Source organism: Bos taurus, chromosome 12 (genome assembly GCF_002263795.3).
Source record: "Bos taurus isolate L1 Dominette 01449 registration number 42190680 breed Hereford chromosome 12, ARS-UCD2.0, whole genome shotgun sequence".
Classification (NCBI taxonomy): Eukaryota; Metazoa; Chordata; class Mammalia; order Artiodactyla; family Bovidae; genus Bos; species Bos taurus.
This window is the reverse complement of record NC_037339.1, coordinates 83,927,336-83,952,695: the sequence shown is the minus strand read 5'-3', so window position 1 is coordinate 83,952,695 and position 25,360 is coordinate 83,927,336. Positions and strand designations below refer to the sequence as shown.

The window sequence follows — 25,360 nt, the reverse complement described above, 5'->3', positions numbered from 1 at the left end:
TCTAGGGAGAAATAAAATGTCATGAAATGGCAGGTTACCCTGTGTTCTAATATTTAACAGATCAAAGTGATGGAAAGGGTAATTTATAATTAAACAAATATAGAAAACAGTGTACTAAGATTTAACCTGGAAATAGTCTAAGTAATGAATGAATGAAGTCTTGGAATGATTTAATTTTGGTCTATCAACTTGGCCAGGCTCTACAGGCAGTACAGTGTTGAAGAATCCTCCTGCCAGTGCAGAGGATGCAAGAGACAGAGGTTTAATCCCTGGGTCAGGAAGATCTCTAGAGGAGAAAAGGGCAATCCACTTTAGTATTCTTGCCTGGAAAATTCCATGGACAGAGGAGCCTGGCAGGCTACAGTCCATGGGGTCGCGACTGAGCACAGCACACATCGGCTTCGGCCACCTCGCACGGAGCAGGCAGTGTGTGTTTTGAAACATGATTTGCTATTTCAGTGGCAGCAGAATCGCTCGGTCCCGGCGGCCGCCTGCAGCGCCCGTTAAAAGGACCTGGTACCGCTGTGCCCACTGAACAGTGTGCGACACACTACGTCCCGCAGGCAGAGACATCGCTCACATGAGACATGCAAACACCAAAGGCCAAAGGTGGGGGAAACACACAGGGCAGTTTCAGGGGATCAGTCCTCTGTTACTGGAGAGACACAAAGATAGTATGTCCGTACTGAAACACTGCTGTTTCATTATTAGTGAAACAAGCACAGTATTGGTCTCACTCACTAAATGACTATCCATGTGCTGGTATCTCCTACACTTCGTGATTTCAGGGAGTGAAAATATACTGCAAGATATCCTGGGAAAATTTAACAGTAAGGGTTCACCAATTCACCGTTCCCTGTCATCCCTTGAAAAATAAAACTATTAAATAACACTTTATCCTTCAGTTATCTATTAGTCATTTCTTGACAGTATGTATAATAGACACCCTTTAGAGTAAGGTTTATTAAACAGATCCAAGACAAGTGAAGAATCAAAGCTTTTCCTCTCCAAGATAAAACAATCTGAGATGACTATTCAGGAGCACAAGTAATCATTTTCCCCCAATAGAAGCATCTTATAGTTCTTAACTCAAATTATTTTCCATTTAAAATGATTAACTCCACTATAAAAAAAATGATTTGTTTCTTATGGTTCAAAATGCAATGGGCTGCTAAAGTGGACAGACTGGTCACAGTTTTAGGATTGCTAACAGGACAAAGCAGCTTAGCAACTGTGGCCACAACAAAAAATCAAATGTGAAAATTCAGATCTAGCATGCCTCAGATAAATGCAACCCTCTTATTCAAAGTCCTGTCAGCGAAGAAGTGGACACGGAGCAATGCTATTAAGACACCATGGTAAGAAACAGCACAGAAAAGTCTATGGTTCCTCTCTCCACAGGTAAGAGACGGAGCAGATTCTGACGCTTACAAGTATACATTCAAGGCATAGATGCGCCAATAAAACAGGCCATGAATCAGATGTGTATGCAATATAATTATATATATATATATATATATATATATATGATCAGGTTGAAATAAATATGAAGTCAAGATTTTCAAGAGATGGTTTATATATATATATGATCAGGTTGAAATAAATATGAAGTCAAGATTTTCAAGAGATGGTTTGAGTTAACCACTTTTCAGCTTTTACAATTTACTCTTGGCTAACAGAGAAGTTTCTTAAAGTCTGGGAAACAGCAAATCACTATGGTATTATTTTAAAAGAAATCGTTTAATGTGCTGATGATTGTAGCAGCAAGTGGGAGAAAATGCCAAAGAATAGGGGAATAAAATAAAAGTACCCCAAAAGGAGTGTCGAGAAATCCTTCTCATCAAAATGGAGCTATCACTGAGTCTGACAATGACATGAAGGGGGTGTCCCCAGTCAAGACAACAATTTAGTACTTCTTCAGACTGTCATTTTTTTTCTGAGCAAGAATTTGGGAAATGGCATTGGTGCCAGAGCTTCTTGATTTTCCTTGGAAGATACTGTTTAACCTCAACAAGAACAAGGCTCACATATATTTCCTCAGATATGCAAAAAGTCACACAGAAGACCTAACTAATTTGCCACTGTATGTCTAACTTATTTCTATAATTATTGTGTACCTTCTATATTGACACCACAGGCACCAGTTCTTGCTCCGGTTGTAATCATGCTTCATCCCTGCCCTCAGGGTGGTCAGGGTGATTCTCTACTTCTGGTCCATCAGTGATATTTCTGGCAGCCATGCTGCTCGAGACCACAGCCTCCATATTCTGAAGGGGAGTCTTCTGCTCGAGACCACAGCCTCCATATGCTGAAGGGGAGTCTTCTGCCTGTGGTTGCAGCTTCTGTGCCTTCAAATCAAACCCTGCCACTCTCGAGCCCTTCCCCTGGCTGTCCGTAAAAGTTTAAATTGTCAGCATCCTATGAGATGCCTAGACCAGGACTAAGTGCAGACTCTATAAAGAAGTCAGATCCTCCTACCCTTTTCCATCAGAAGAAAGAAACAGATATTCCAGAATGAAGGCAGGAAGGAAATCCTGGCAGGCAGTGAAATAAAGCCTGACAAATTCTCTGAACTCAAGAAAGTCTTTATCCAGCAATACATTGAGGAAATGAGAGAAGGATTTTAAGAATTCAAGTGCAATCACATGAATATGGGGTTCTCAGAATAACCATAGGCATTTTGCATGAATGAAACAGAAATAGAAAGCCTATTCTGGCAAAGGTTTAGCGTAACTAATCACAATCAGAGAAAATAAATGGAGACGGGGCTTGAAAAAGTGACTGAATCTCTCAACTAATATTCAGAAAAAAAATAAATTGAAACATAGGAAAACAGCAAAAGCTACGAATCTAACTTTCTAACTTATTCTTATAAAATTAAAGTTCAGCATCACTCAAGTCATCCAGTGGTTGAACTTTCAAAAAAAAAAAAAATATATATATATATATTAGAATGTTCCTGGCAGTCTAGTGGTTGGGACACCATGCTCCTAATGCAGAGGGCGTGAGTTCGACCCTTGATCTGGGAAGCAAAGTGCCACATGCCTCACATCCAAAACATACAAATAAGCATGGGAAAGTGAGGAATAAATGATTTCTGAAAAGTTAGCCTGCTCTTCTATGAGTTCAGAGAATTCTAAACAGTTCACAGTTGATGATTTCATAATGTCACTTGAAAGGTCATATGGTTCTCTTCTGAAAAATCGTCCCTATAATATAAGCAACTAAGCAAACCCCACGGTCTTTATGCTGACTTGCAGTGCAGTTCCTCTTAGGCTAAGTTTCTGTAAAATGAAGACTTGTTCTTACCAATGAGCGAAGTGCCTTACTGTGTGTTTTCCTGTAGAGTCCGAGCCCTCCAAATGATTCTATTTCAAGCTAAACAGTTCTTATTTCCTTTATCTTTTTTAATTCATTTATTATAGCCGCCACATTCCAGGATTTGAAAGGAACACATTCCCAGTGACATACACTTCTACTATAAAAACAAAAAAATATATATATAAATTCTTGAGGGACAAATTAGACAAAACTAGGCCAAATTAAACCTCTTACAAGATTAAGGACATCTCCAGTCATAGTCTTCATCCTAAAATGTTTCTGCTTATGATCATAAAAAGGGAGAAGAAAACGGTGTGGCAGGATTGTGTTTTCTAAAAGGATATCTTCAAGTCCTAACCCTAAAATCTGTGACAGATCTTGTATGGAAATAAGGTCTTTGCAGATCAAAGTGAGATGAGGCTGTATCGCGTTAAGGTAGACACTAAACCCTATGACTGGTGTCTTTATAAAGGGGTATTTGGATGCAGACACATAGGAACGAAGGTCCTGTGATAACAGAGCCAGAGATGAGAGTGGGGCATCTCTAAACAAAGAACACCCAGGACTCTAAGGGGTCTCTGGAAGCTAGGGGAACCCACGGAAGAATTCTTCCCTAGAGCTCACAGAGGCAGTGCTTACAGTGTCGCCAGCATCTTGATGTTAGACTTCTGGTCTCCAAAATGCAGGACAATATGGTTCGTTTATATTTAGCCATCAAGTGTGCGGCGATTGGTTAGAGCAGGCACCAAGACCCACAGGAAAAAGGATCAACTTTGGACAACAATCTTGGGTTCAAATCTACACCTTGTTTTCTGGACTATGGCAACTTGCTTAATATCTTTGAGTATCGATTTGCTTGCATGTAAAATCTTGAGGGCTTCTGTAAAAAGCCAGGTACATAATAGAAAATCACTAAGGAACTGTATAATTTTTATCAATAAAGCAAAAAAGCAAAATCATTCATTCTTACTCTTATATTCTAGTATGCATTCTAACAATCCTGCATAATTTCTTAAAATCTTTGTTAGAGATAAACCAATCAGAAAGGATTCCAATTCTAAAGTAATTACAGTATGTGTAAGGATCCATGTCTACATCTGAGCTATAACTGAAGACAATGACAGCAAAATAATTCCAGTGATTTTATACTTAAAGTTTTCACTTTCCTGGAAACACAAATGTTGTAGGCACCTTTTTGCTAGATTTTAACATGAGAAGAAGATTCAATATAAGCCGTATATCCTTACTATCATATGCCCGGTTTGGCTGAACATTAGGAAAATGAATTGAGAGAGAAGACAATAATCATCAAACTAGTTAGCTCTGACTTGTGAGGTATCAAGGCATACAATTTCCAAGAAAAAGGTGAGAGGAATTCAGTTTGGTATATCTACAAAATGGCTTTCCTAACTATACAGTGACCCACAACCTCAGTCTCCTAATTATCTTGTAATTCCAGGCAAATAAGTGCTGACATAAACCCACGTATTTTTTCTCAACTGAAGTATCACATACTATCAAAGAGTATTAGTTAAGTATGTAGACTTTTCCACGTCTGGATACTTAGGTAAGTATCTAGACTTCTCTATGCCATCAAATCTCTTCAAATGGTAACAAACTGGATCGCTTTACTTACTAATATAAGCAGCAGGACAACGTCAGGGTTGTCACACGCGCAGGCAATGTGCATCGGTGTCCAGAAGTCTTCATCCTGGTGGTTGACATTGGCCCCTCTGTCAATCAGGATCTCTGCGATGAAGACATTATCATACCGAGCGCACTAAAAAAAAAAGAAAGAAAAGAAAATATACTATTGCAATAAACCATGATAGGCTTACTCCTATTCCAAATTTCTTTTCTACATACAGAAAACTTTAGTGCCAATTATGGAAGCTGGGAGGTGGAGCTCAACTGGCGAGGAATTTGCTCCCCTTTTGTACTAACTTACAAGGAAAGAAGCTTATATAAGAAAGGAAAACCGCATCTATGGAGTGTAGAAAGGAAAAACAGACTAGGTATTATAGAAGACAAGATTAGTGACTTAAAGGCAGTAAAAACTATATGACATAAAACAGAGAGAAAAATGACTAAATAAATGAATGGAGTATCAGTGAGTTGTAGGAAAACTTCAAACTGACTGACTGATAACTGACTGATAACTGACTGATAACCCAATAGACTGACAACATTGGAAATGGGGACTACAGGATAAATTTCTGGTTTTGTCATTATTTAATTACCTTTAAAACTAGCAATTAGAAGACAGCCTAATTTTTAAGCTTCCCTGGTGGTTCAGCGGTAAAGAACCCACCTGCCAATGCAGGAGACACAGGTTCAATCCCTGGGTTAGGAAGATCCCCTGGAGAAAGAGATGGCAACCCACTCCAGTATTCTTGCTTGGGAAATCCCGTGAACCAGAGGAGCCTGGTGGGCTACAGTCCCTGGGATCCCAAATAGTTGGACAAGATTGAGCGACTGAGCAGAGCAGGAAAGTGATTGAAACACTTGGAATTTAAGCTTCTAATAAAAACACAGTTCACAGTATTTTTGCATTATTTTCTTTTACTGTATAGAAACATACATGCTTTAATGTTCAAGCAATATGTAAACAGAAAGAGTTAAAAAGAAAAAGGAGATTCTGCCTCCTCTCCCATTTGGGTCACTGATAAAAATTTCTTATCTACTCTTCAAGATTTTCTCTGCTGTTGAAAAAGATTCTCCCCCTCCTCCATCTATCTGTCTCGAGTCTAGAAAATGTACTATTCCCTAACCTGTTTTTGACATTTAACAATATGCCCTGAGCATATTTGCGAATCTGTTGCAGCTTGTTTCCATTATGCTTATGTGTGTGCTCAGTCACTCAGTCGTGTCTGACTCTTTGCAATTGTATGGACTGTAGCCCACCAGGCTCCTCTGTACATGGGATTTCCCAGGCAAGAATACTGCAGTGGGTTGCTATGTCCTTCTCCAGGGGATCTTCCCAACCCAGGGATTGAACCCAAATTTCTTGTATCTCCTGCATCAGCAGGCGGATTCTTTACCATTGAGCCGCTTGGAATTCCACTGCTATGGACCTCTGCTGTCATAGCACAGAATCAAAAGAATCCGCATTTCATACTCCAGTCAAGGGTGTTTCCTTAGAACCAAGAGCTCCTTCTCAACAGTTTATACATTAAAATCTGAACTTATTAATAAAACTCCAGACAGCATTTCAGCAAAGCCCTTTGTGACTCTGTTTTAACTCCATACATAGCACCTTTCCTTCCAAAGAGTTAAGTCTGAGTTTTTTCTATACTGCCCTCAAGAGACTAAATCCCTGGGGTGGAAAAGAGTGTTACTTGTTTTCATTACTTTTCCTCTGATAGTAGCTGACACCTGCCAGAGATTTGATTCATGAATTACTGAATATAAATAGGCAAATTCAGACTTACTGAAAGCTTATTAAAATGTGATAAAACTAAAGACTGCATACGATGAAAAATATTAAAACCTGTGTATCGATTATCCAGGGCTTCCCCCGTGGCTTAGCGGTAAAGAATCTGCCTGAAATGCAGGAGTCCCAGGAGAGAGATGTGGGTCCAGTATTCTTGCCTGGAGAATCCCATGGACAGAGGAGCCTGGCGGGCCACAGTCTATAGGGTTGCAAAGAGTCAGACACGACAGAAGCAACTAAGCCCTCAACGTGCATCAATTATCCACCTTTAACACGTATGGAATTATTCTTCTCCAACTTCACAGTTACTGGGCATTTCTAACAGAGGTCTTCCAGAAATCTCACTTAGACTCAGATACTCAGTGAATAAATGGAGTTAAATAAATGAAACTGGAAAAGCTTAGCAACTTCCACAGCTTTTTCCTGATGCCCTGCACAAGCATGCGATGTCTTTTTCTCAAAGATGTTGATCTAAGAATATATAATTAGCACGTTGGTGCTGATAAAGCATCAGGACTCATAATGCAGGATAACCAAGAGGTGGGGCGAACACAGAGCTGCTCACGCTTGACATTTTCAAGGGCGAAATTGCCTTTTTCGGTACCTAAGGCATTTTGAAACCCTGTAATTTTGTCTCTCTGGCAACCTGCAATTTTTTATTTGTTTTTATTTACTCAGTAACCCCCGGAAAAGGAGGTTCGGTGCTGAGCCCACGTTCCTGCAGCCGTCAGGAGGTTTTCTTACATGTATTCCAGCTTCAAAGCCTCTTCATCTTAGCCTGACAACCAAAGTCTAACAGTACAAAGATGCAGAGCATTTGCACTGGATTCAGAGCTAAATGAGTGCTTCCTGTTCACCTCATCACCTTCATCTTCTCATTTCTTCTTTCTTCCAACTCTACCATTTCTGAATCTTTTTACTCTGTTCCCTGGGCCGTCTCATTAGGCAAAGATCCCTATATTCTTAGAGTTCATCCATCCATCCACCCATCCCTTCATCCGCCCATTTATCCCTTTAGGATGCACTGAGTACCTACCATGCATCACAGGCTAAGGATACAAACATATCTAAGACGTCACAGCTTTTGAAAATTTACTCTAGCAGAGAGAAAAGCCACGTTCTCCACTCATTACAATCCGTTATGACAAGATTTATAGCAGAAGCAAGGACCATGTGTGATGAGACCTTGGATAAAAAAGTAAGTCTGACCAGAAGGGCAGAGGAGGCTTCAGAACTGACCTCTGAAGGTGGCCAAGTGATGTCATCATTTTCCTCTTTCTTATCGCCTGCTTATCCCTCATGCAGGTCTGCTGTGATCAGTTTATTTCTCTGTCTTTCTGAAAATTCCACTCTAAATAAGACTGCTTGCATCTTAACTCGTAATATCTATCACAGCATCACATTAATAAATTAAGCAATTAAGGGGTTAATGTGGCTCCCCAACAAATCGACTGAGCACCTCTGAGTGCCAGGTCTCCCGTGAGTGCTACAGATGTGATGAAACTAGCCAAGTCCAAGCCAGCCGACAGTCTGGTAAACAGAACATAATTACTCTGAGCCTGTAATCTGTTTGGTGGCAACTGTGTGATAAGAAAGGAGACAAACAACCACATAAACTTGAGCTGATTGTGGTCCGGTGGGGGTCGGTTACCATATCCTTGGGGACAAGCCCTGGGAGAGTGTTTTCGGTAGATGATTTTTGAGCAGAGACGCGAAGCAAGCAGAGGAGGGAGCCATGTGGATTTCATCGGAAAGTGGAGTAACAGCGAGAGCACGGGAGGCTGGGGTTGGTGGGCCCGTTAAAGGGTCAGGAGGGGCAGCAGAGATCCCTGGACCTGTGGGCACGGAGTGTAGGCTCATCCCGCGTGGCCATCGGCGGGGCTCGGGGTCTTCCCTGAGCGGGAAGGGAAGTCGCTGGGACATTTTGACAGAGGAGAGACCCAGCCTGGCTGCTGTGGGGGTCACAGAATGCAGGCTGGACATAGATGGGGCCATGGAAGTGTGCGAGGAAGCTGCAGGCCCAGGGGAGAGGGCGGTTTAGGGGAAGACTGTTTATCCAGGTAAGGAGAGACGGCAGCATCCTGGCCGTATTTCAAAGGTCAAGAAAGCAACTGCTGCTTTGCTGATGGACAGGATGGAGTTCTATGTGCTCAATAAAGTTGGACACAGCATGTGTATATGAAGAAGTGGTCATCCTCCTCTGCTTCTTTCTCTCCATCTGTCAAACACACACACGTACACACACGCACAGAGAGTAAAAATACATTACATTCTTATCTCTTGCACTACTATTGGGAATGCAAATTGATATAGTCACAATGGAGAAATGGAAGTCCCTTAAAAAGCTAAAAATAGAACTACCATGTGATCCAGCAATCTCATTCTTGGATATATACGCAGAGAAAGCCATAATTCAAAAAGACATACACGTCCCAATGTTCACGGCAGCACCATTTACAACAGCCAGGACATGGAGACAAACTAAATGTCCAGTAACAGAGAAATAGACAAAGAAGACATGGGCCATGAACACAGGGGAATATTACTTAGCCATGAAAAGAACAAAATTTCATCATTTGTAGACATGGATGGGCTGTCAACAATGAATCGACATGATTTTTTTCCAAAGAAAATATCTATCTGCCACTAGTCCAATGGAATATGCATTCTCTGAAAACTTAATCCAGGTATTGCTGGGAAACTTACTGTGGAAAGACTACAGTATTTATAGATAGAAGGTCAGAGCTTAAGCTCTGGTACTAATTTCTGCTGTGTGAGTTTAACTGTGTTCCTCAGCTGCTTACCTACTAAAGTACATAAGCCTAGGCCCACCCCCACAGATCTACTATGAATATAAAAAAAGTCAAACGAGATGAAAATACATCATAAATACTACAATGCAAGGCAAGTATTGATTAATATCTAACATATCAAAATCGCTTTATGGTTTGAAAGTCATTTGATCAACACAATTCATGCTTTGAAGTCCTGTTCATCGTAGTAAATACTTTGAAAGTATCAGCTTGTATAACATCCCCAACTCACAGATGGGAAAAAAAAACGAGGCTCTGTGAGCTTAGAAGTCTCCTGAAGCTTAATGGAAAGGGTACATGGACCCCATGTGATCACACAGAGGGGAAAAAAGACAAAGCAGCTGGCACGTGACTTACTTCCCTCCTGCTCACCTTCTGAAGGGGGACACAGAGGGAGGGGTCAGTGCCCCCAAGAAAAGAAGGCAGGGCCAGGGTGGTCTCCTCGAGAATATGCAGACTGCTGGACCTCTTGGTAAGGATGCCAGTGATACTGACCAAGAAGAGAATCTTATCTCCAGGAAGTCCTTAGTCTAAGACTGCTTGTTACAGCCAAACCTGGGGCCCAGAACTAATGGGCCACATGGCTCCTTGGAAATGTCATGTAAGCCAGGTAATGATGTGAGGATAAAACAAAGGCTTCACAGCCAGAACACCCGAGAACCCTTTCCATCTCCGTCAATGCTGGAGCGAGGCGGCTTTCTAAGGATAAAACAGAGACTTCACAGCCAGAACACCCGAGAACCCTCTCCATCTCCATCGATGCTGGAGCGAGGCGGCTTTCTAAGGATAAAACAGAGGCTTCAGAGCCAGAACACCCTAGAACCCTCTCCATCTCCGTCGATGCTGGAGCGAGGCGGCTTTCTAAGGATAAAACAGAGGCTTCACAGCCAGAACACCCTAGAACCCTCTCCATCTCCGTCGATGCTGGAGCGAGGCGGCTTTCTAAGGATAAAACAGAGGCTTCACAGCCAGAACACCCTAGAACCCTCTCCATCTCCGTCGATGCTGGAGCGAGGCGGCTTTCTAAGGATAAAACAGAGACTTCACAGCCAAAACGCTCTAGAAATCTCTTTCCATCTCAATCTGTGCTGGAGAGAAATGGCTTACATTCTTCAGCTGTGTTGTCCACCCAGATTCTGAGTTACCATTCTACTCTGCTGCGTGTGTAGTATGACTGCCTGCACCCTGGGTGCCCCCCAGGCTTTGGCAGACACAGGTTTCTCTTGCTGGCAGTGGTTATCAACCTTGCCCATAAATTAGAATCACCTGGGGGAGTTCTGCACCACCCCAAAGTTCAATCGACACCCCAGAAAAGTGAAGTCAGAATCTCCAGGCTGGGCTGTCACCAGAAGGTCGATGTTGGCATCTTACAGCTGCCAGGTGACGCTAGGAGGCAACCAGGCTCAGATCCAGCCCCAGGTTAGAGAGCTTCCATCTGATCGATGCGTGACCTCCCTTAACATGGTTTGTGCTAAGTGAAGAAATACAGTATTTTTAAAATATTGGTACACAATTATAAATTAGGCTTTTATATTAATCTGGGCATTTTTTCAAAATCATGTCTTACGCTTGTCCTAAAGACCACTAAATTGAACAACTATTGACATCTCCCTTTACTTAAGTTTTGCCCTTAACTGAAACAGCAAAAATTTCTTGCATGTGAAACGGCTGTATTTATTTGTTTATGTGGTTATTTACTTGTTTATTCACTTAATCGTTCCCTGCTTGTTTCCACAAGAATGTAGTAAAGTTTTATTCACATTTATATTATCCAGGCCATGAGCAGAGAATTGTAAAAACTCAGTGGGATAAGAAAGTAAATAAAAGAAAGGAGGGCTGCCTAATGCTCTATAATTGATGCAATATTATTCTGCTTATTTGTTGAATACAATTCATGTTCAAAAGGATCTTCTTTAATGCAGATATGCAAACTCCATTCACTAAAGATTAGCTGGCTCAACGGTAAAGAAGCCGTGTCTTCCTATTTCTGACCAACAATACGGTTCTCTGGGCCGTATATTTTATCATTCAAAACCGTTCAATTTAGCCTTGTATTATATATATATATATATATATATATATATATATATATATATCTCACCCTGGGTTGGGAAGATCCCTGGAGAAGGGAAAGGCTACCCACTCCGGTATTCTGGCCTGGAGAAGTCCATGGACTGTATAGTCCATGGATGGGGTCGCAAAGAGTCGGACACGACTGAGCAACTTTCACTAACTCACTATTTTTTTTTTTTTGTGACAGTGAATATGTAAAATGTTGCATGTCTTCCAAGATATGTAGAAATTGCCCACATGTAATAGAGCCATATGACAGCTCCTACTTTTACATTTAACATCTTTCTGTTGTTCATATCTGCTTTATTAGCTTCAAACCTCATATGCAGACCACAAAATCTGCCCTTAGGGCACTGTTGAGCTGAAAGCATCTCTCTGCTTCAAATGTTATTATTCTACTACCATATCTGCAGCTTTTTATTTTTTAAGTTTTCTGAAAATAGGGTCCTTGACTTCCTCCCATGTCATTTAGATTTAATTTATTCTTTTAAAAATCACATTCAAGTCAGAACCAGTTATTACTAACTGTTATGCCCCCACCCCCTTTTCTAATGCTTTCTCCTTTGTTTTATTCTCTTTTCTATGTTTTTCTTTTGACTTTTAGGACATGCCCTAAAGATCAGCTACTTCATTTTCCTCTCCCAGGCTTAAAATCCCGTCTGTAGTAATGCCAACCAGTGGTCATTCTGCTTGATTGAAACACGCTATGAAACATTTGGTTTCCAGTCTCCTGATAATTTTGTATAGAATTAATTGACAGAGAGAGGGAGAGAAAGAGAGAAAGATGAGCTTCCTTGGTGGTTCAGGAGTAAAGAATCCTCCAGCCAATTCAGTAGACAACAGAAGACATAGGTTCGATCCCTGGATCAGGAAGATCTCCTGGAGGAACAAACGGCAACTCACTCCACTATTCTTGCCTGAGTAATCGCATGGACTGCAGCCCACCCGGCTCCTCTGTCCCTGGGTTGCAAAAGAATCAGACATGACTAAGCAGCTAAACAACAACAATTTACAAACTATATTACGAGTAATTAACAAGCATCAGCGTGTCACTATTCAGGCCTGTTCCTCTGAAGCACATCACTGCACTGGTCGTCGTCTGTTACAAGTGCATTCCGCTGCGGAGTTTGGAGTCCACAGTTGGTTCCCCTTCCACAGCATGTCACCCACTCCCACCCGGGCATCACAGCTCTTACCAGATGGAGCAGGGACCCTCCGGAGGACACAGGCATGTGGGGGTCGGCCCCCTCCTTCAGGAGTCGCAGCACTGGAAGAATGAGAGAGGGGAGTTACAGCACGTCTTTGTTCCACACTGTGAACCAGAAGGGGCAGCGTTTCATTTGTGTCTAAATCCCAAACAGCCATGAAAGCCAAAGAAGATGCACGAATCACCGTCCAACATTATTTTGGGGATTTAACCTTGGCAGCATTTCTCTTCACATTGAAATCCATTTCTTGGTTTGCCAACATCATCACCTATTTCAGCCCCACAAACTATTCCCAAAGGGGACCACACTCTTACAATTTATTATTTCAAAATGCCTGGCTTAAGCTTCTATCATAGATCAAGGAGAAATAAGCAAAAAGAAGGGAATCACTTCACTCAGCTCATGTATGCTTTAGCTCACTCTTATTTTTTTAAACTCATTAGGACTCATTGGCTTAAAACAATAAAAGCTGACACTTTGCACATTAAGCTTTCCTTCGTGCAATTACCCCTCGGCCCCACTTCCATCATTCTCCCAAAGCCATTTGTAGCTAAATTAGCAATGTCAGACAGCTCAAAATAGATGCCACTCATCAGGATAACAGCACAGCTGGAAAGTGACCCGTGTTTCCATTTGAACAGCAGAGGTGGGCCGGATAGGGCATGGAATGCAACAGGCCTTGGGAGATAGGCTGTGTTGTTAATGTATCTTCTGTGACACTCTGTGGGCTCCAAGAGGCCCATCCATTCCCCAAGACACTATTCCAGTTCCCACTGTTAACAGCAGTATCATCATTTTCATGAAGAGCCATTCACGTTTTGTCCACAAATAGATAACTAAAGCAACAGTTCTTCGAGTTTGTTATTATACAGAACTGTACAAGAATGACTAAGATTCAAACTCATACTTTCTAGAGCAAACTGTCTTTCCACTACCTTTCTCTGTAATTTGTTAATGTTATTAGAACACAGACACTGTCCTTGTCACCCCACTTGACATACCTGTCACCCCAAGTCTTGACTGTGTTCCAGTCTCTGGTTTGTTACCATATTCCCCAACTTTAACTGCACATCACAGAGGACGGACACAGCTCCTCTCACACCACTTTTTCTCCCAGACTATCTCTTCCATGACGCTTGCACGAGGGATGAAGAGGAGGCATGCCAGCCCCACAGATGTGACAAACCCACACCCAGCCCCGTGCAGTCTCCAAACAGCCTCTCCTGAAATGGGAGCATCCCTGTCCAAGTCTCTCTCCTTGGGAAAGCCGGATGCATTCCTGCTCTCAGACCAACAGTGATACTTGGCCTGGCTCCTTGACCTCACAGCTTGGTCCTCCCAGCCCTCTTCCACAAAGAAGTGTCTCCACAGAAGCATGTCTACACTATTCATTCACCCAACAGCTTTGCTTGATGATGTTCTTTCTTTAATCATTTAACTCTTTTTGTAACCTAGATTCTCCTAATGTGGGAGGTTGGTGACAAAGGTATAGGTCTTACAGGATGAGTTGTAACCTGGCATCAGACGGCTCATCCATTTGCAGACACAGGTACCTCCCTTGTCTGCCCTCTACAGGACAGTCCAGCAAGGTGAGGCTTTGGCTTCTCTTCCCATCTCTGAGCTGCTGTGAACCAGCCTGTTTCCTGGCTGTATGTCAACAGGCTCCCTTGCTGCCTTTCTCAGTCTTCTTCTGCACATACATGTAGTAAGTGCATGCATGTCTTACTCCCTCATATACTTCCCACGCTTAATTTTAGAAAGTGTGTTCATGAAAACAGAAAGTTCCTTAACTATATTTACCAATAGTTTTCTCAGAATGAAAATAGCACTTTTACCCTAATAATTATTGCTTAACAAATGAAATTATTCATCTTGAACTGGCTGAAACCTCCTTAGTGCTTTATGGTCTTTACAACAAAGAACTTGTACTGGTGTGATCACACCACCAATAGTGAGGACGATTATATGTTACTGGTTAAAATGTTAGTAAAATGCTATTATATTTCTACAAAGAACCCACCATGCACACATGTGGTGAACTATACATTATATAAATCAGTGATACACTGGCCTTGCAGTTTGACCCATTTGAGACTGAGCCCCATTGGGTAAGTGAACGGACTTCTCTCTATGTCTTAGTTTTCTGTTAGTAAAATAATAGACAATTTTTGGACTCCCACGATGAGAGTGTAGTGTGAATTCAATGGAACAACACATACAGCAAACTGATCAAGCTTCCTGGCCCCGGTCAGGGGGTCGCTAAATGATTTTTATTAGTAAAACTACTGTTTAAGTTATGAAACCGATAATGATATATCATTAAACACATACCTTAAGGTTTATTCTAAATTTTTTCAAAACCCTATGATTATTAAATGCTGAATTTAAGTATAGGATGTAAGCCAATGCAAATTTACCAATATTTATTGAAAGATGAGTATACAATTTATCAGGCAGAATAAAGGGGCAGAAGAGGGCAATGGAGGAGATGATGGGAGAATGATGAGCAAGGGGGGAGCAAACAACAGTCAGGAGTAGAAGGCTGTGTGTGACTTGGAGGAATGTGTTGTGGGGGATATTTTACATTACACTACAAGACGCAGGCATCATTCTGTGGCCAATGAAGAGGATCATAGCCTATTAAGCAAAGAAGTAAAAAAATCCTTAGGTAGGTGCTATGGACTAAATGTTTGTGTTTCCACAGGAGCAGGTGGGCCACAATGATGTGCTGGTGAATGCTCAAGGATGGATGGAGATGTCTAGATGATGGATGGATGGATGGGATGGTGGATGGATGGATGGGTGGGCAGGTGGATGGATGGGTGGGTGGGCAGATGGATGGATGGGTGGGATGGTGGATGGATGGATGGATGGGATGGGATGGTGGATGGATGGATGGGTGGGTGGATGGATGGATGGGTGGGTGGATGGATATGCATTTAGGAATTTGCTGCTATACAGGCTGTGCAACTCACAATTTGTTGTAATTCCATATAATCAAATGATTCTCACAAAATGATTTTGATTTTTACTTAACACTTGTATCCATACAGTCAATCTTTGTTTCCAATTAATGAGTGGGACCTTAGTATTCTGGTTGATATTTTCACTGAAATTAATGCATATGAGCCAGGGATCAGGAAACTCTGGCTGTCAGGCCAAATCTGTCAGCAAACAGCCCTTAAGCTAAGAATGACTTCTACAGTTCTGAAAGGTGTGTGAGGAGAAGATAACAATTTAAAAAAATACAAGACAAAAAAATCCAAGAAGAATGTGTAACCCAGATTGTATGTGACCCTTAAAGTTTAAAATACTTGCTAACTGACCTTCACAGAAAAGGTTTGCTGACTCCTGAGTACGACTGAAGTGAAGCAGTGAAGGATGTCAGAACTTCAGGAATTTATAAATAACCTGAGCGACATCTTTGCTAATCAGATATTAGTTTCTGAACAATGTAATCATATTTTATGACATCTTTGTGCTTTGGCCACTGACACAATATGTATTAAAGTACAATCTGCATCATCAACACTTTCTCCACCACTTCTTGAATTCTACACAGTCAGGATAATAAATTAAGCTCCGACTTCTAGCACTGACCGGTTCTTTTGGTGTGAATCTTCCACCATGGCTGATCCCAAGCTACCAGGATGTGGTGTCACTGAGCCCAGAGTTTGGAGGCTATGTGACTCAGCTCACAGTTCTGTGGCATTTCTATCACACAGACAAAAGAGACAAAACGTTGAGAGCAAAAAAGGAGAAGAAATGTAGAGAACTGAATAGGAAGTGATGAGCTTTGAGTTTTACCTTTGTGTTTATTACGATCTAAGTATGGCACCCCACTCCAGTACTCTTGCCTGGAAAATCTCATGGACGGCGGAGCCTGGTAGGCTGCAGTCCATGGGGTTGTTAAGAGTTGGACAGGACTGAGTGACTTCCCTTTCACTTTTCACTTTCACGAATTGGAGAAGGAAATGGCAACTCACTCCAGTGTTCTTGCCAGGAGAATCCCAAGGATGGGGGAGCCTAGTGGGTTGCCATCTATGGGGTCACACAGAGTTGGACATGACTGAAGCAACTTAGCAGCAAGTAAAAATGAGTTAATTACAATTCAGTACTTAATTTTATATACTTTAATTGTTAATATAGGTTTGTTTTTTTTTAAAAAAAAAACAACTGTTTTACATCCAACTCATTAATTCCTGATATTTTAACAATCGGCCCTCAGGGGCTGTGAGAATAGCCACCAGCATGGTACAGGAAGCACCATGGTGGACAAGCGTGAGGTGGATAAGGAACACTGTCCAAGAATATCCAGGAATTAGACAGACTCTGCACCCAGCAACTGCAGCGCATCCTTCCTGCCACAGTGAAACCAATGAATAAACTCCAGCCCCTCCCTCACCCAGGCAGACTTCAAACTCAGGAGAAAAAGAAGGGAAATCCGGCATTTTCTCTTCCTAGATAGAAAGACCATTTTCTTAAGCATTGTTCACACTATCAGAACTAAAGTGGAACCACAGACTGGTTATGGGCTGGTTTGCCCCTAAATACCATGGATCCAGAGCAAGAATAAGACGAAATCGACTACTGACTAAATAAAGAAACAGTATATTCCTCACATATACAAACAGTAGAATGTGCTACATTGTAAGCCTGTGCTAAGGGTTAAAAATGACATTGTAAGATACCCAGATGTAAATATATAACAAAGAAAAAATATATGTGTGGTAAGCACACACTGAGCTTTCCGAAGTATGCAGGGATCTGATACTGCTCTCAGTGCTTTAGTATAAGAATTACTTTGATTCTCCCAACTCTGTGACACAAATACTGTACTTGTATACATATCAATACAATTGATAAGGAAACTGAGGCTTATTAGTTATGTGATGGTAGCATGATGGATGTAAAGCCTGTGGCTTCCAGGATTGTGTTCTTAACCGTGAAGAGCATCAGGACCCCTTACCTCTCATGTGACAAGAGACTGGAAGGGTCACCTTCAACTCGGGAACAGCAACAGGATTCAAGATCTACGGCAATGTCCTCACAATTACTGATTTTGTGGGAAATGGTCCCAATTCAGGTTCAAATACTTTCTTCAGAAAGGTTCCAGTTCATAACAACTTTATAACAGCGTGGTTGGAACTGACAGGCAAGTGAAAACGCACCTTGACTCAGAGTCTGTTACAATAAAATCTGCAAGGAAACAGCTCAAGGAAAAACAGCCATCTGGGGACCAAACAGAATAATGAAGCTGAGGCTCCTTTCAGAGTGTTGCTGCTTGGAACCGATTCAGCATTTATTGTATATTTGTGGCTTCATCACCAAGCTGCCTCAGAAGTTCCATCGCAATGTCTGTGTGGGGGCCATGATTTGATATTTAAAAAGAAACATTCAGTCTCTAAATCTTCAGCTATTGGGGTAAAAATGGATGCAAATCCATCATCGGCAGTAGGATCTGCAGCTGTCTCCCCTGCACATCCCCACCGTCATCAACCATCACCAACACCAACGGTGATGACAGTCATCACTGTAAGTGTCTAGACACGACAGATTTACCTGTGTTGAGGACAATCGGCACATCGATGATGGTAACTTGATAGCTACTTGATAACAGCAAGTGCTTTGCTGACCATAGGAGCTGGGGTGGACATCTGATTGCACAGCCATCTCTGCTCGCACATGGTTCTCGTGATAACAGGGGTTTTGTATTCACAAAGATTTCACATTTGAGATCAACAGAGTCAAGGAAGACTGAAACAAAACATTACTATGGCTTCTAAGCTGCATCCTCATAGGAAGCCCTGCGAAGGAACATCCTCTAGAGTACTAAAGTTTAGAAATATTGGTTACTAAGTAGTACCTGTGTGCATACTAAGTCACTTCAGTCGTGTTTGACTCTTTGTGACCCGATGGATCACAGCCCACCAGGCTCCTCTGCCCATGGGACTCTCCAGGCAAAAATACTGGAGTAGGTTGCCATGCCCCCCTCCAGGGGATCTTCCCAACCCAGAGACTGAACCCGTGTCTCATGCCTCCTGCACTGGCAGGCGGGTTCTTTACCACTAGTGCCACCAGGGAAGCCCAAGTAGTAACTCTTTTTTGGTAAATTTACCTACTACAACTAATATCAGTGGGAACGATGAAGAAAGAAGATATGAAGTGGCAAGGTGCTCCTTCATCCCCCAGGACATTTTCTTATCAAAAAGCCAAAACATCTCCCTATCAAAACCCATAGCATTTTTTGTAGAAAAAACACAAGCAGGTCCTAAAATTCATAGGAGACTCAAATAGCCAAAATAATCTTGAAAAAGAAAGAATGAAAAAAAGAAGAAGATGAAGCATGTGGGATGACTCACTTTACAATTTCAAAGCTTACTGCAAAGGTTTGGTCAGCAAAACAGTGTGGTGCTGACTGAAGACAGATAAACAGACCAACGAAACGGGAACGAGAATTCAGAGCAGCCAAAAGGTGAAACAACCCAAATGCCCATCAATGCCTGATGAGTAAAGAAAGGGAGTTAGAGCTACATAATGGAAAATTATTTAGCTATGAAACAGGAAGTAAATTTGTGTTACAAGATCAGTTCAGTTCAGTCGCTCAGTCGTGTCCAACTCTTTGCAACCCCATGGACTGCAGCATGCCAGGCTTCCCTGTCCATTACCAACTCCCGGAGTTTACTCAAACTCATGTCCATCAAGTTGGTGATGCCATCCAACCATCTCATCCTCTGTCGTCCCCTTCTCCTGCCTTCAGTCTTTCCCAGCATCAGGGTCTTTTCAAATGAGTCAGTTCTTCGCATCAGGTGGCCAAAGGATTGGAGTTTCAGCTTCAACATCATTCCTTCCAATGAATATTCAGGACTGATTTCCTTTAGGATGGACTGGTTGGATCTCCTTGCAGTCCAAGAGACTCTCAAGAGTCTTCTCCAACGCCACAGTTCAAAAGCACCAATTCTTCAGTGCTCAGCTTTTTTTGTAGTCCAACTCTCACATCCAAACATGACTAGTAGAAAAACCACAGCCTTGGCTAGACGGACCTTTGGTGGCAAAGTGATGTCACTGCTTTTTATTATGCTGTCTAGGTTGGTCACAGCTTTTCTTCCAAGGAGCAAGTGTCTTTTAATTTCATGGCTGCAGTTCCTATCTGCAGTGATTTTGGAGTCCAAAAAAATTAAGTCTGTCATGGTTTCCATTGCATCCACATCTATTTGCCATGAAGTGATGGGACCAGATGCCATGATCTTTGAGTTTTAAGCCAAACTTTTCACTCTCCTCTTACACTTTCATCAAGAGGCTCTTTAGTTCTTCTTCGCTTTCTGTCATAAGAGTGATGTCATCTGCATATCTGAGGTTATTGATATGTATTGAGGTTATTGTTACAACATAAATGAATATTTAAAAACTAAATGAGAGAAGCCAGACACAGTAAGCTATATAGTGTGTGATTTCACTTATATGAAATATCCAGAGGAAGGAAATTCATAAAGATAGAAAGCAGTCTGGTGGTTGTCAGTGGCTGAGCGAGGGTGAAATGGAGATTGAGTGTCTAAGGGATTCAGTATTTCCATTTGGGGTGATGACATGCATGTCCTAAAATTAAATAGTGGTGATAGATGCAGAACATCGTAAATGTGCTAAATGGTACATTTTAAAACAATGAAAATGGGCAGTTGTATTTTAGATGGATTTTATCACAATAAAAAGCTATAATCCTCCTGCTGTGATGCTCTTATTGAACTTTATAACCTTCTTAAACCACATATGCTTTATTATATCTTATTAAATTATGTATGAAAGTGAAAGTCAGAGTCAGTCTTGTCTGACTCTCCGTGACCCCACGGACTATATGGTCCATGGAATTCTCCAGACCAGAAGACTGGAGTCCAGGGGCTCTTCCCAACCCAAGGGTTCAAACACATGTCTCCTGCATTGCAGGTGGATTCTTTACCAGCTGAGCCACCAGGGAAGCCCAAGAGTACTGGAGTGGGTAGCCTATCCCTTCTCCAGTGGATTTTCCTTACCCAAGAATAGAACCAGGGTCTCCTGCCCTGCAGGCGGATTCTTTCCCAACTGAGCTACCAGGGAACCTATGTAAAAACTGTATACAGAATGAAAAACAGAAATCGTTCTTTTTGCATAAATCCTATTTGTGTTTCTCAGTAACTCTGAAGCAGCATGGGAATAATTTTCAGTGATAATAAAGTCTTCTTATCTGTAAAATATCATTTTGGAAAATTTTCCTCCAATGTGCTGAAATAGGTATGTTTAGCCAAAAGGATGTAGGTAGAGAGCAGTTCTGAATTCAGAAGTATAGTTTCTGGTCACTTAAGAATGACTCAGCAGGGGTGTTCAAGTCTAGCCCCCTAGACACTACTTTTTACAGTTTTCAACTCAGCATCAAATAAACCACATGTTAGTCGTTACTTGACTCCGATATTTCCCAGGTTACTATTTCAATGTCTACCTTTTTTCTGAGTCTCATTCATCAGTACATTTTTCTTTTTTATGCTCTGACCTGTATGCCATTAAGCATTTATAACTGTTGTCCCCAGAGATGCTCATGTGGAAAAATATGTACCATGTGACACATTTAGGAAAGAGATAAACACTGCCCCTAAGAAATGATCAATTCCAATTTCAATACTTGCCAGAGGCTTCCACACTCAACAAAACCGAGTGAGCCCGCCCTTGCCTTGGTGCTCATGACCTCAGAAGCTACCATAAAAATCTGTTTATCAGAATTACGTCTTCACAGAAAGAACCGCCCTACAAATGCAAAATCAACAGTTTTTCATGTTCCTGCATGTTGCATACTTTATTTTAATTAACCGATTTCAATTTGTGTCTTAAATACTCTTGAAATCCAGCATTCTGTGCGCAGGCTAAGTTACGCCAATGAATCCCAAATACCTCCGTTCGTCTCAGAAGTACTGAGGACATTTCCGTCTCATGAAAAATCAAGGAAACATAAGGCATGCATCATGGATATCATTCCTTAAAGAGTAGGTCTTGAAGAAAAATCTGTTCCTGGTACCCAGCTCTTTATTTAGCTGAAATCTATACTGAGCATTTACATTTGACTCATGACATTATGTGTTTAAAATTCCATTATTAAGTGAAGTGAAAGTCGTTCAGTCGTGTCCAACTCTTTGCGACCCTGTGACTATACAGTCCATGGAATCCTCCAGGCCAGAATACTGGAGTGGGTAGCCTTTCCCTTTGCCAAAGAAAGTTCCCAACCCAGGGATTGAACCCAGGTTTCTGGCATTGCAGGCAGATTCTTTACCAGCTGAGCCACCAGGAAAGCCCAGGAATACTGGAGTGGGTAGCCTATCCCTTCTCCAGCAGATCTTCCTGACCCAGGAATTGAACTGGGGTCTCCTACATTGCAGACAGATTCTTCACCATCTGAGCCACCAGGGAAGCTCGTTATTAAGTGTGAGGGGAAAAGAAAAAGGCAGAGGCAAGTGTCCAACAAGTTAGGCTTGTTGGACACTTGAAACAGTATACAGTTTCAAAATGCCACTGAAAGCAGTGCCTTTTAACTTAGAGACACTAATGACAAATCCGCTTTTGGATCTGAGAAGGGCACTTCTGTGCTGTCATCTAGTCAACCTCTAAACCGAGGTCAACACCTGTGCAGAGCAGGCTTTCCTGAAAGTTCAGGAATGTGGCGGCAGTAATAGACGTGGTTCTTTTTCTAGCCTATTTATGTTCATTAAACATGTAACCCATGAGAGTGTGGACTGCAAAAGTCACCTCTCTTCAAACCAGAAATAACACTGACTTAGCTAGATACTAGAATGGCTAAACAAGTGAGGAGGTGCATCGTCCACCACTCTGGACTCAAGACCAAACGAATCCTTATAACACAAACAACGGTAAGCAAAAGCCCAAATGATGAAATGGCCTGTGCTCAGACTTCGTGTTTCTTTCTCTCCCCTCACGGGGGAGCCTGGTGGGCTGCCGTCTATGGGGTCCCACAGAGTCGGACACAACTGAAGTGACTTAGCAGTAGCAGTAGGAAGACTCTACCCTTCCCAAAAGGAAATCAGCTAACCTAACTACATGTGTCTTTTTTTTTTTTTTTTTTTACATTTAACTTATTAATTCAGCCTCCACCTGGTTAAGTTCAGGACAGGATTTAAAACTCCTTGTGATTTTCACAGATCTTTTGCGTCTTATCCCTTTGCTGGCTACACAGATGCACGTTGGGTACCACATAATGTGGCTTCTGCTGCTGCTGCGCCACTTCAGTCGTGTCCGACTCTGTGCAACCCCATAGACGGCAGCCCACCAGGCTCCCCATCCCTGGGATTCTCCAGGCAAGAACACTGGAGTGGGTTGCCATTTCCTTCTCCAATGAATGAAAGTGGAAAGTGAAAGTGAAGTCGCTCAGCTGTGTCCGAGTCTTCGTGACCCCATGGACTGCAGCCCACCAGGCTCCTCCGTCCATGGGATTTTCCAGGCAAGAGTACTGGAGTGGGGTGCCATTGCCTTCTCCACACAATCTGGAGGAACCACAAAAACCCCAAGGTGGGAGAAGGTTGTGCTTTGAAAACTACCTGTAAGAAAATCTGATTAAACGTGTCCCCCTTCTCACCGTAAGTCATCCAGCAATGTTGCCACCAAATAATTTTTTGTTCAAATCAACCCATTATTCATCTCCATGTACTAAATAATCTTCATTTTTCTCAGACCGTAACATTCAGTTCTAACAAACATTGTTTCATCATTCTTTAAGCAATGTTCAGAGTTTTGGGCTGACACATGCATTGCTCATCACTGCTTCAAGTTTTCGTCTACTGGATTTAAGTGTTAGTTCCCAAGGTTTGTGTCAGTTGGGACTAGAACCCATATATTCAAATCATCAAAAAATATTTTTAGATTATCACAGAACTGAGGTTAGGAAAAAAGGTATTTACAATAAAAATGTATATTAAAATGTCTATGTGTGTAATAAAACACATTTAAGCTCCAAACTAAGAAAAAGATGCTTTTTATTTTTATTGGATTAAAAAGACTTAGCAACGTTGAGACATTTAGTACATTGGCAGCTTTAGTCTACAGTACAGTTGACCATGAAGATAGGCAGCTATCTAGAAGATTAAGGGATTAAAGAGCGAGTCAAAGGAAAACAGACAAATGAGATTGCAAGGAACGAAGGGGCTGAGGTGACTTCAGGGAAGCAATGAGATGCAGATATAGAGGAAATGTAGAACGGTACAGCTGGTGGCAAGTGAGGCAGCTACCAGATAACACCACGGAGAAGATGGAGAGATGCATGGTCCACCAGCAACACTCTAAGATAAAGCCTCCCCCACACACAAAAGGCCAGACACATGGATTTTACAGCATGATTTTGTGAGCGTGTGTGTGTGAGAGAGAGAGCACGACAGAGATCCAGTATTTTCTGCTAGTATCATTATTTTAATTTCACTGATTACAATCAACCCTGATTATCAGAGCAATCAGTTAAAGTAGCTTAATTTAAAAATGGGCTAAATTATGTAGAACAAAATTTACAGAACACATGCAGGAAACATTAATGCAGCACAAAAGCTGACTGTCCTCTGTTGCACAGATATACTAATCGGTTCAATGTATTTCACAGGTCACGGTGATCCTTGGCATGCGCCTGACAGCCTAGTCTCATCTAACTTGTCTACTCTTAAAAATGTTTTAAGTTTTGTCTTTTTCCTCTCAAAAGGAGTTTTTGTTTGCTCTTCAATCTTGATCTCACAAAGAGCATTGTCTAGTTGCTGTTTTTCAACAGACCTTTTTTTCTTTGGTTTTATAATAAATATATAAAAAGTAAAAAGGTGACTTAGAGTCAACATTAAAAGAACTGTTTGGCAAAAATACAGTTGTAAAATAAGAATATAAGCAACAGCATAGGTACAGGTTAGCATGGATAACAGAGCATCTTTGTAAATTCTTTGCCATGAACTAACGGTCTAATTTAAATTTTTCAAACCACATATCACTACTAAAAGAAGAAGGAAAAATATTTATGCAGTAAAGAATAAGATTTTGCACGTTGGGGTGGCATATATCACCAGAGGATCATTTCTTCAGAGGGGTTGCTGTGAACAGTTTAGAAGAGTTTCAATGGCTTGAATTGTAGCTAATTTGCTTATTTCTAAAAGGTTCTCTTAGAACCTTTAGCAGTTAAGTTCATTTAATAGAAAATACATTTAGGAACTTTCATATGAAAAAGATTTAAGATTAATGAAAAAATTTTGAATGAATGTCTTCAAGGACGTGGAATTCAAATGATCAAAAGGAGTCATTGCATGCCTCTGTGTGTGAGAGAGACAAGGAAACAGAGAAAAAGAGACAGAAATCCAGACACAGGTCTTCATAACCAGGTTCCACTCATGGAGAAGGCACAGCAGTATGGTTGGGAGGCATTCCCGAGGGCACCCCTCTCCCGTGACCCACTCTCTGTGCTCATATCTGTTATGACTCTCTCTCTTTGAACATGGTTGAGACTGTGACAACTT

At 41.6% G+C, this 25,360-nt stretch overlaps 1 protein-coding gene across 3 annotated transcripts in view; it reads right to left on the bottom strand.

Moving 5' to 3' along the window:
- MYO16 (myosin XVI) overlaps nucleotides 1-25,360 on the bottom strand; it is a 519,124-nt gene that overhangs the window by 346,841 nt on the left and 146,923 nt on the right. For all 3 annotated transcript variants that reach the window (XM_059892322.1, XM_025000169.2, XM_059892321.1), the window contains exons 3-4: nucleotides 12,837-12,907; nucleotides 4,958-5,101 (exon numbers count right to left, since the gene is read on the bottom strand). In XM_059892322.1, coding sequence (XP_059748305.1) covers nucleotides 4,958-5,101; nucleotides 12,837-12,907 — 215 coding nt within the window. The remainder of the gene's footprint in view (nucleotides 1-4,957; nucleotides 5,102-12,836; nucleotides 12,908-25,360) is intronic.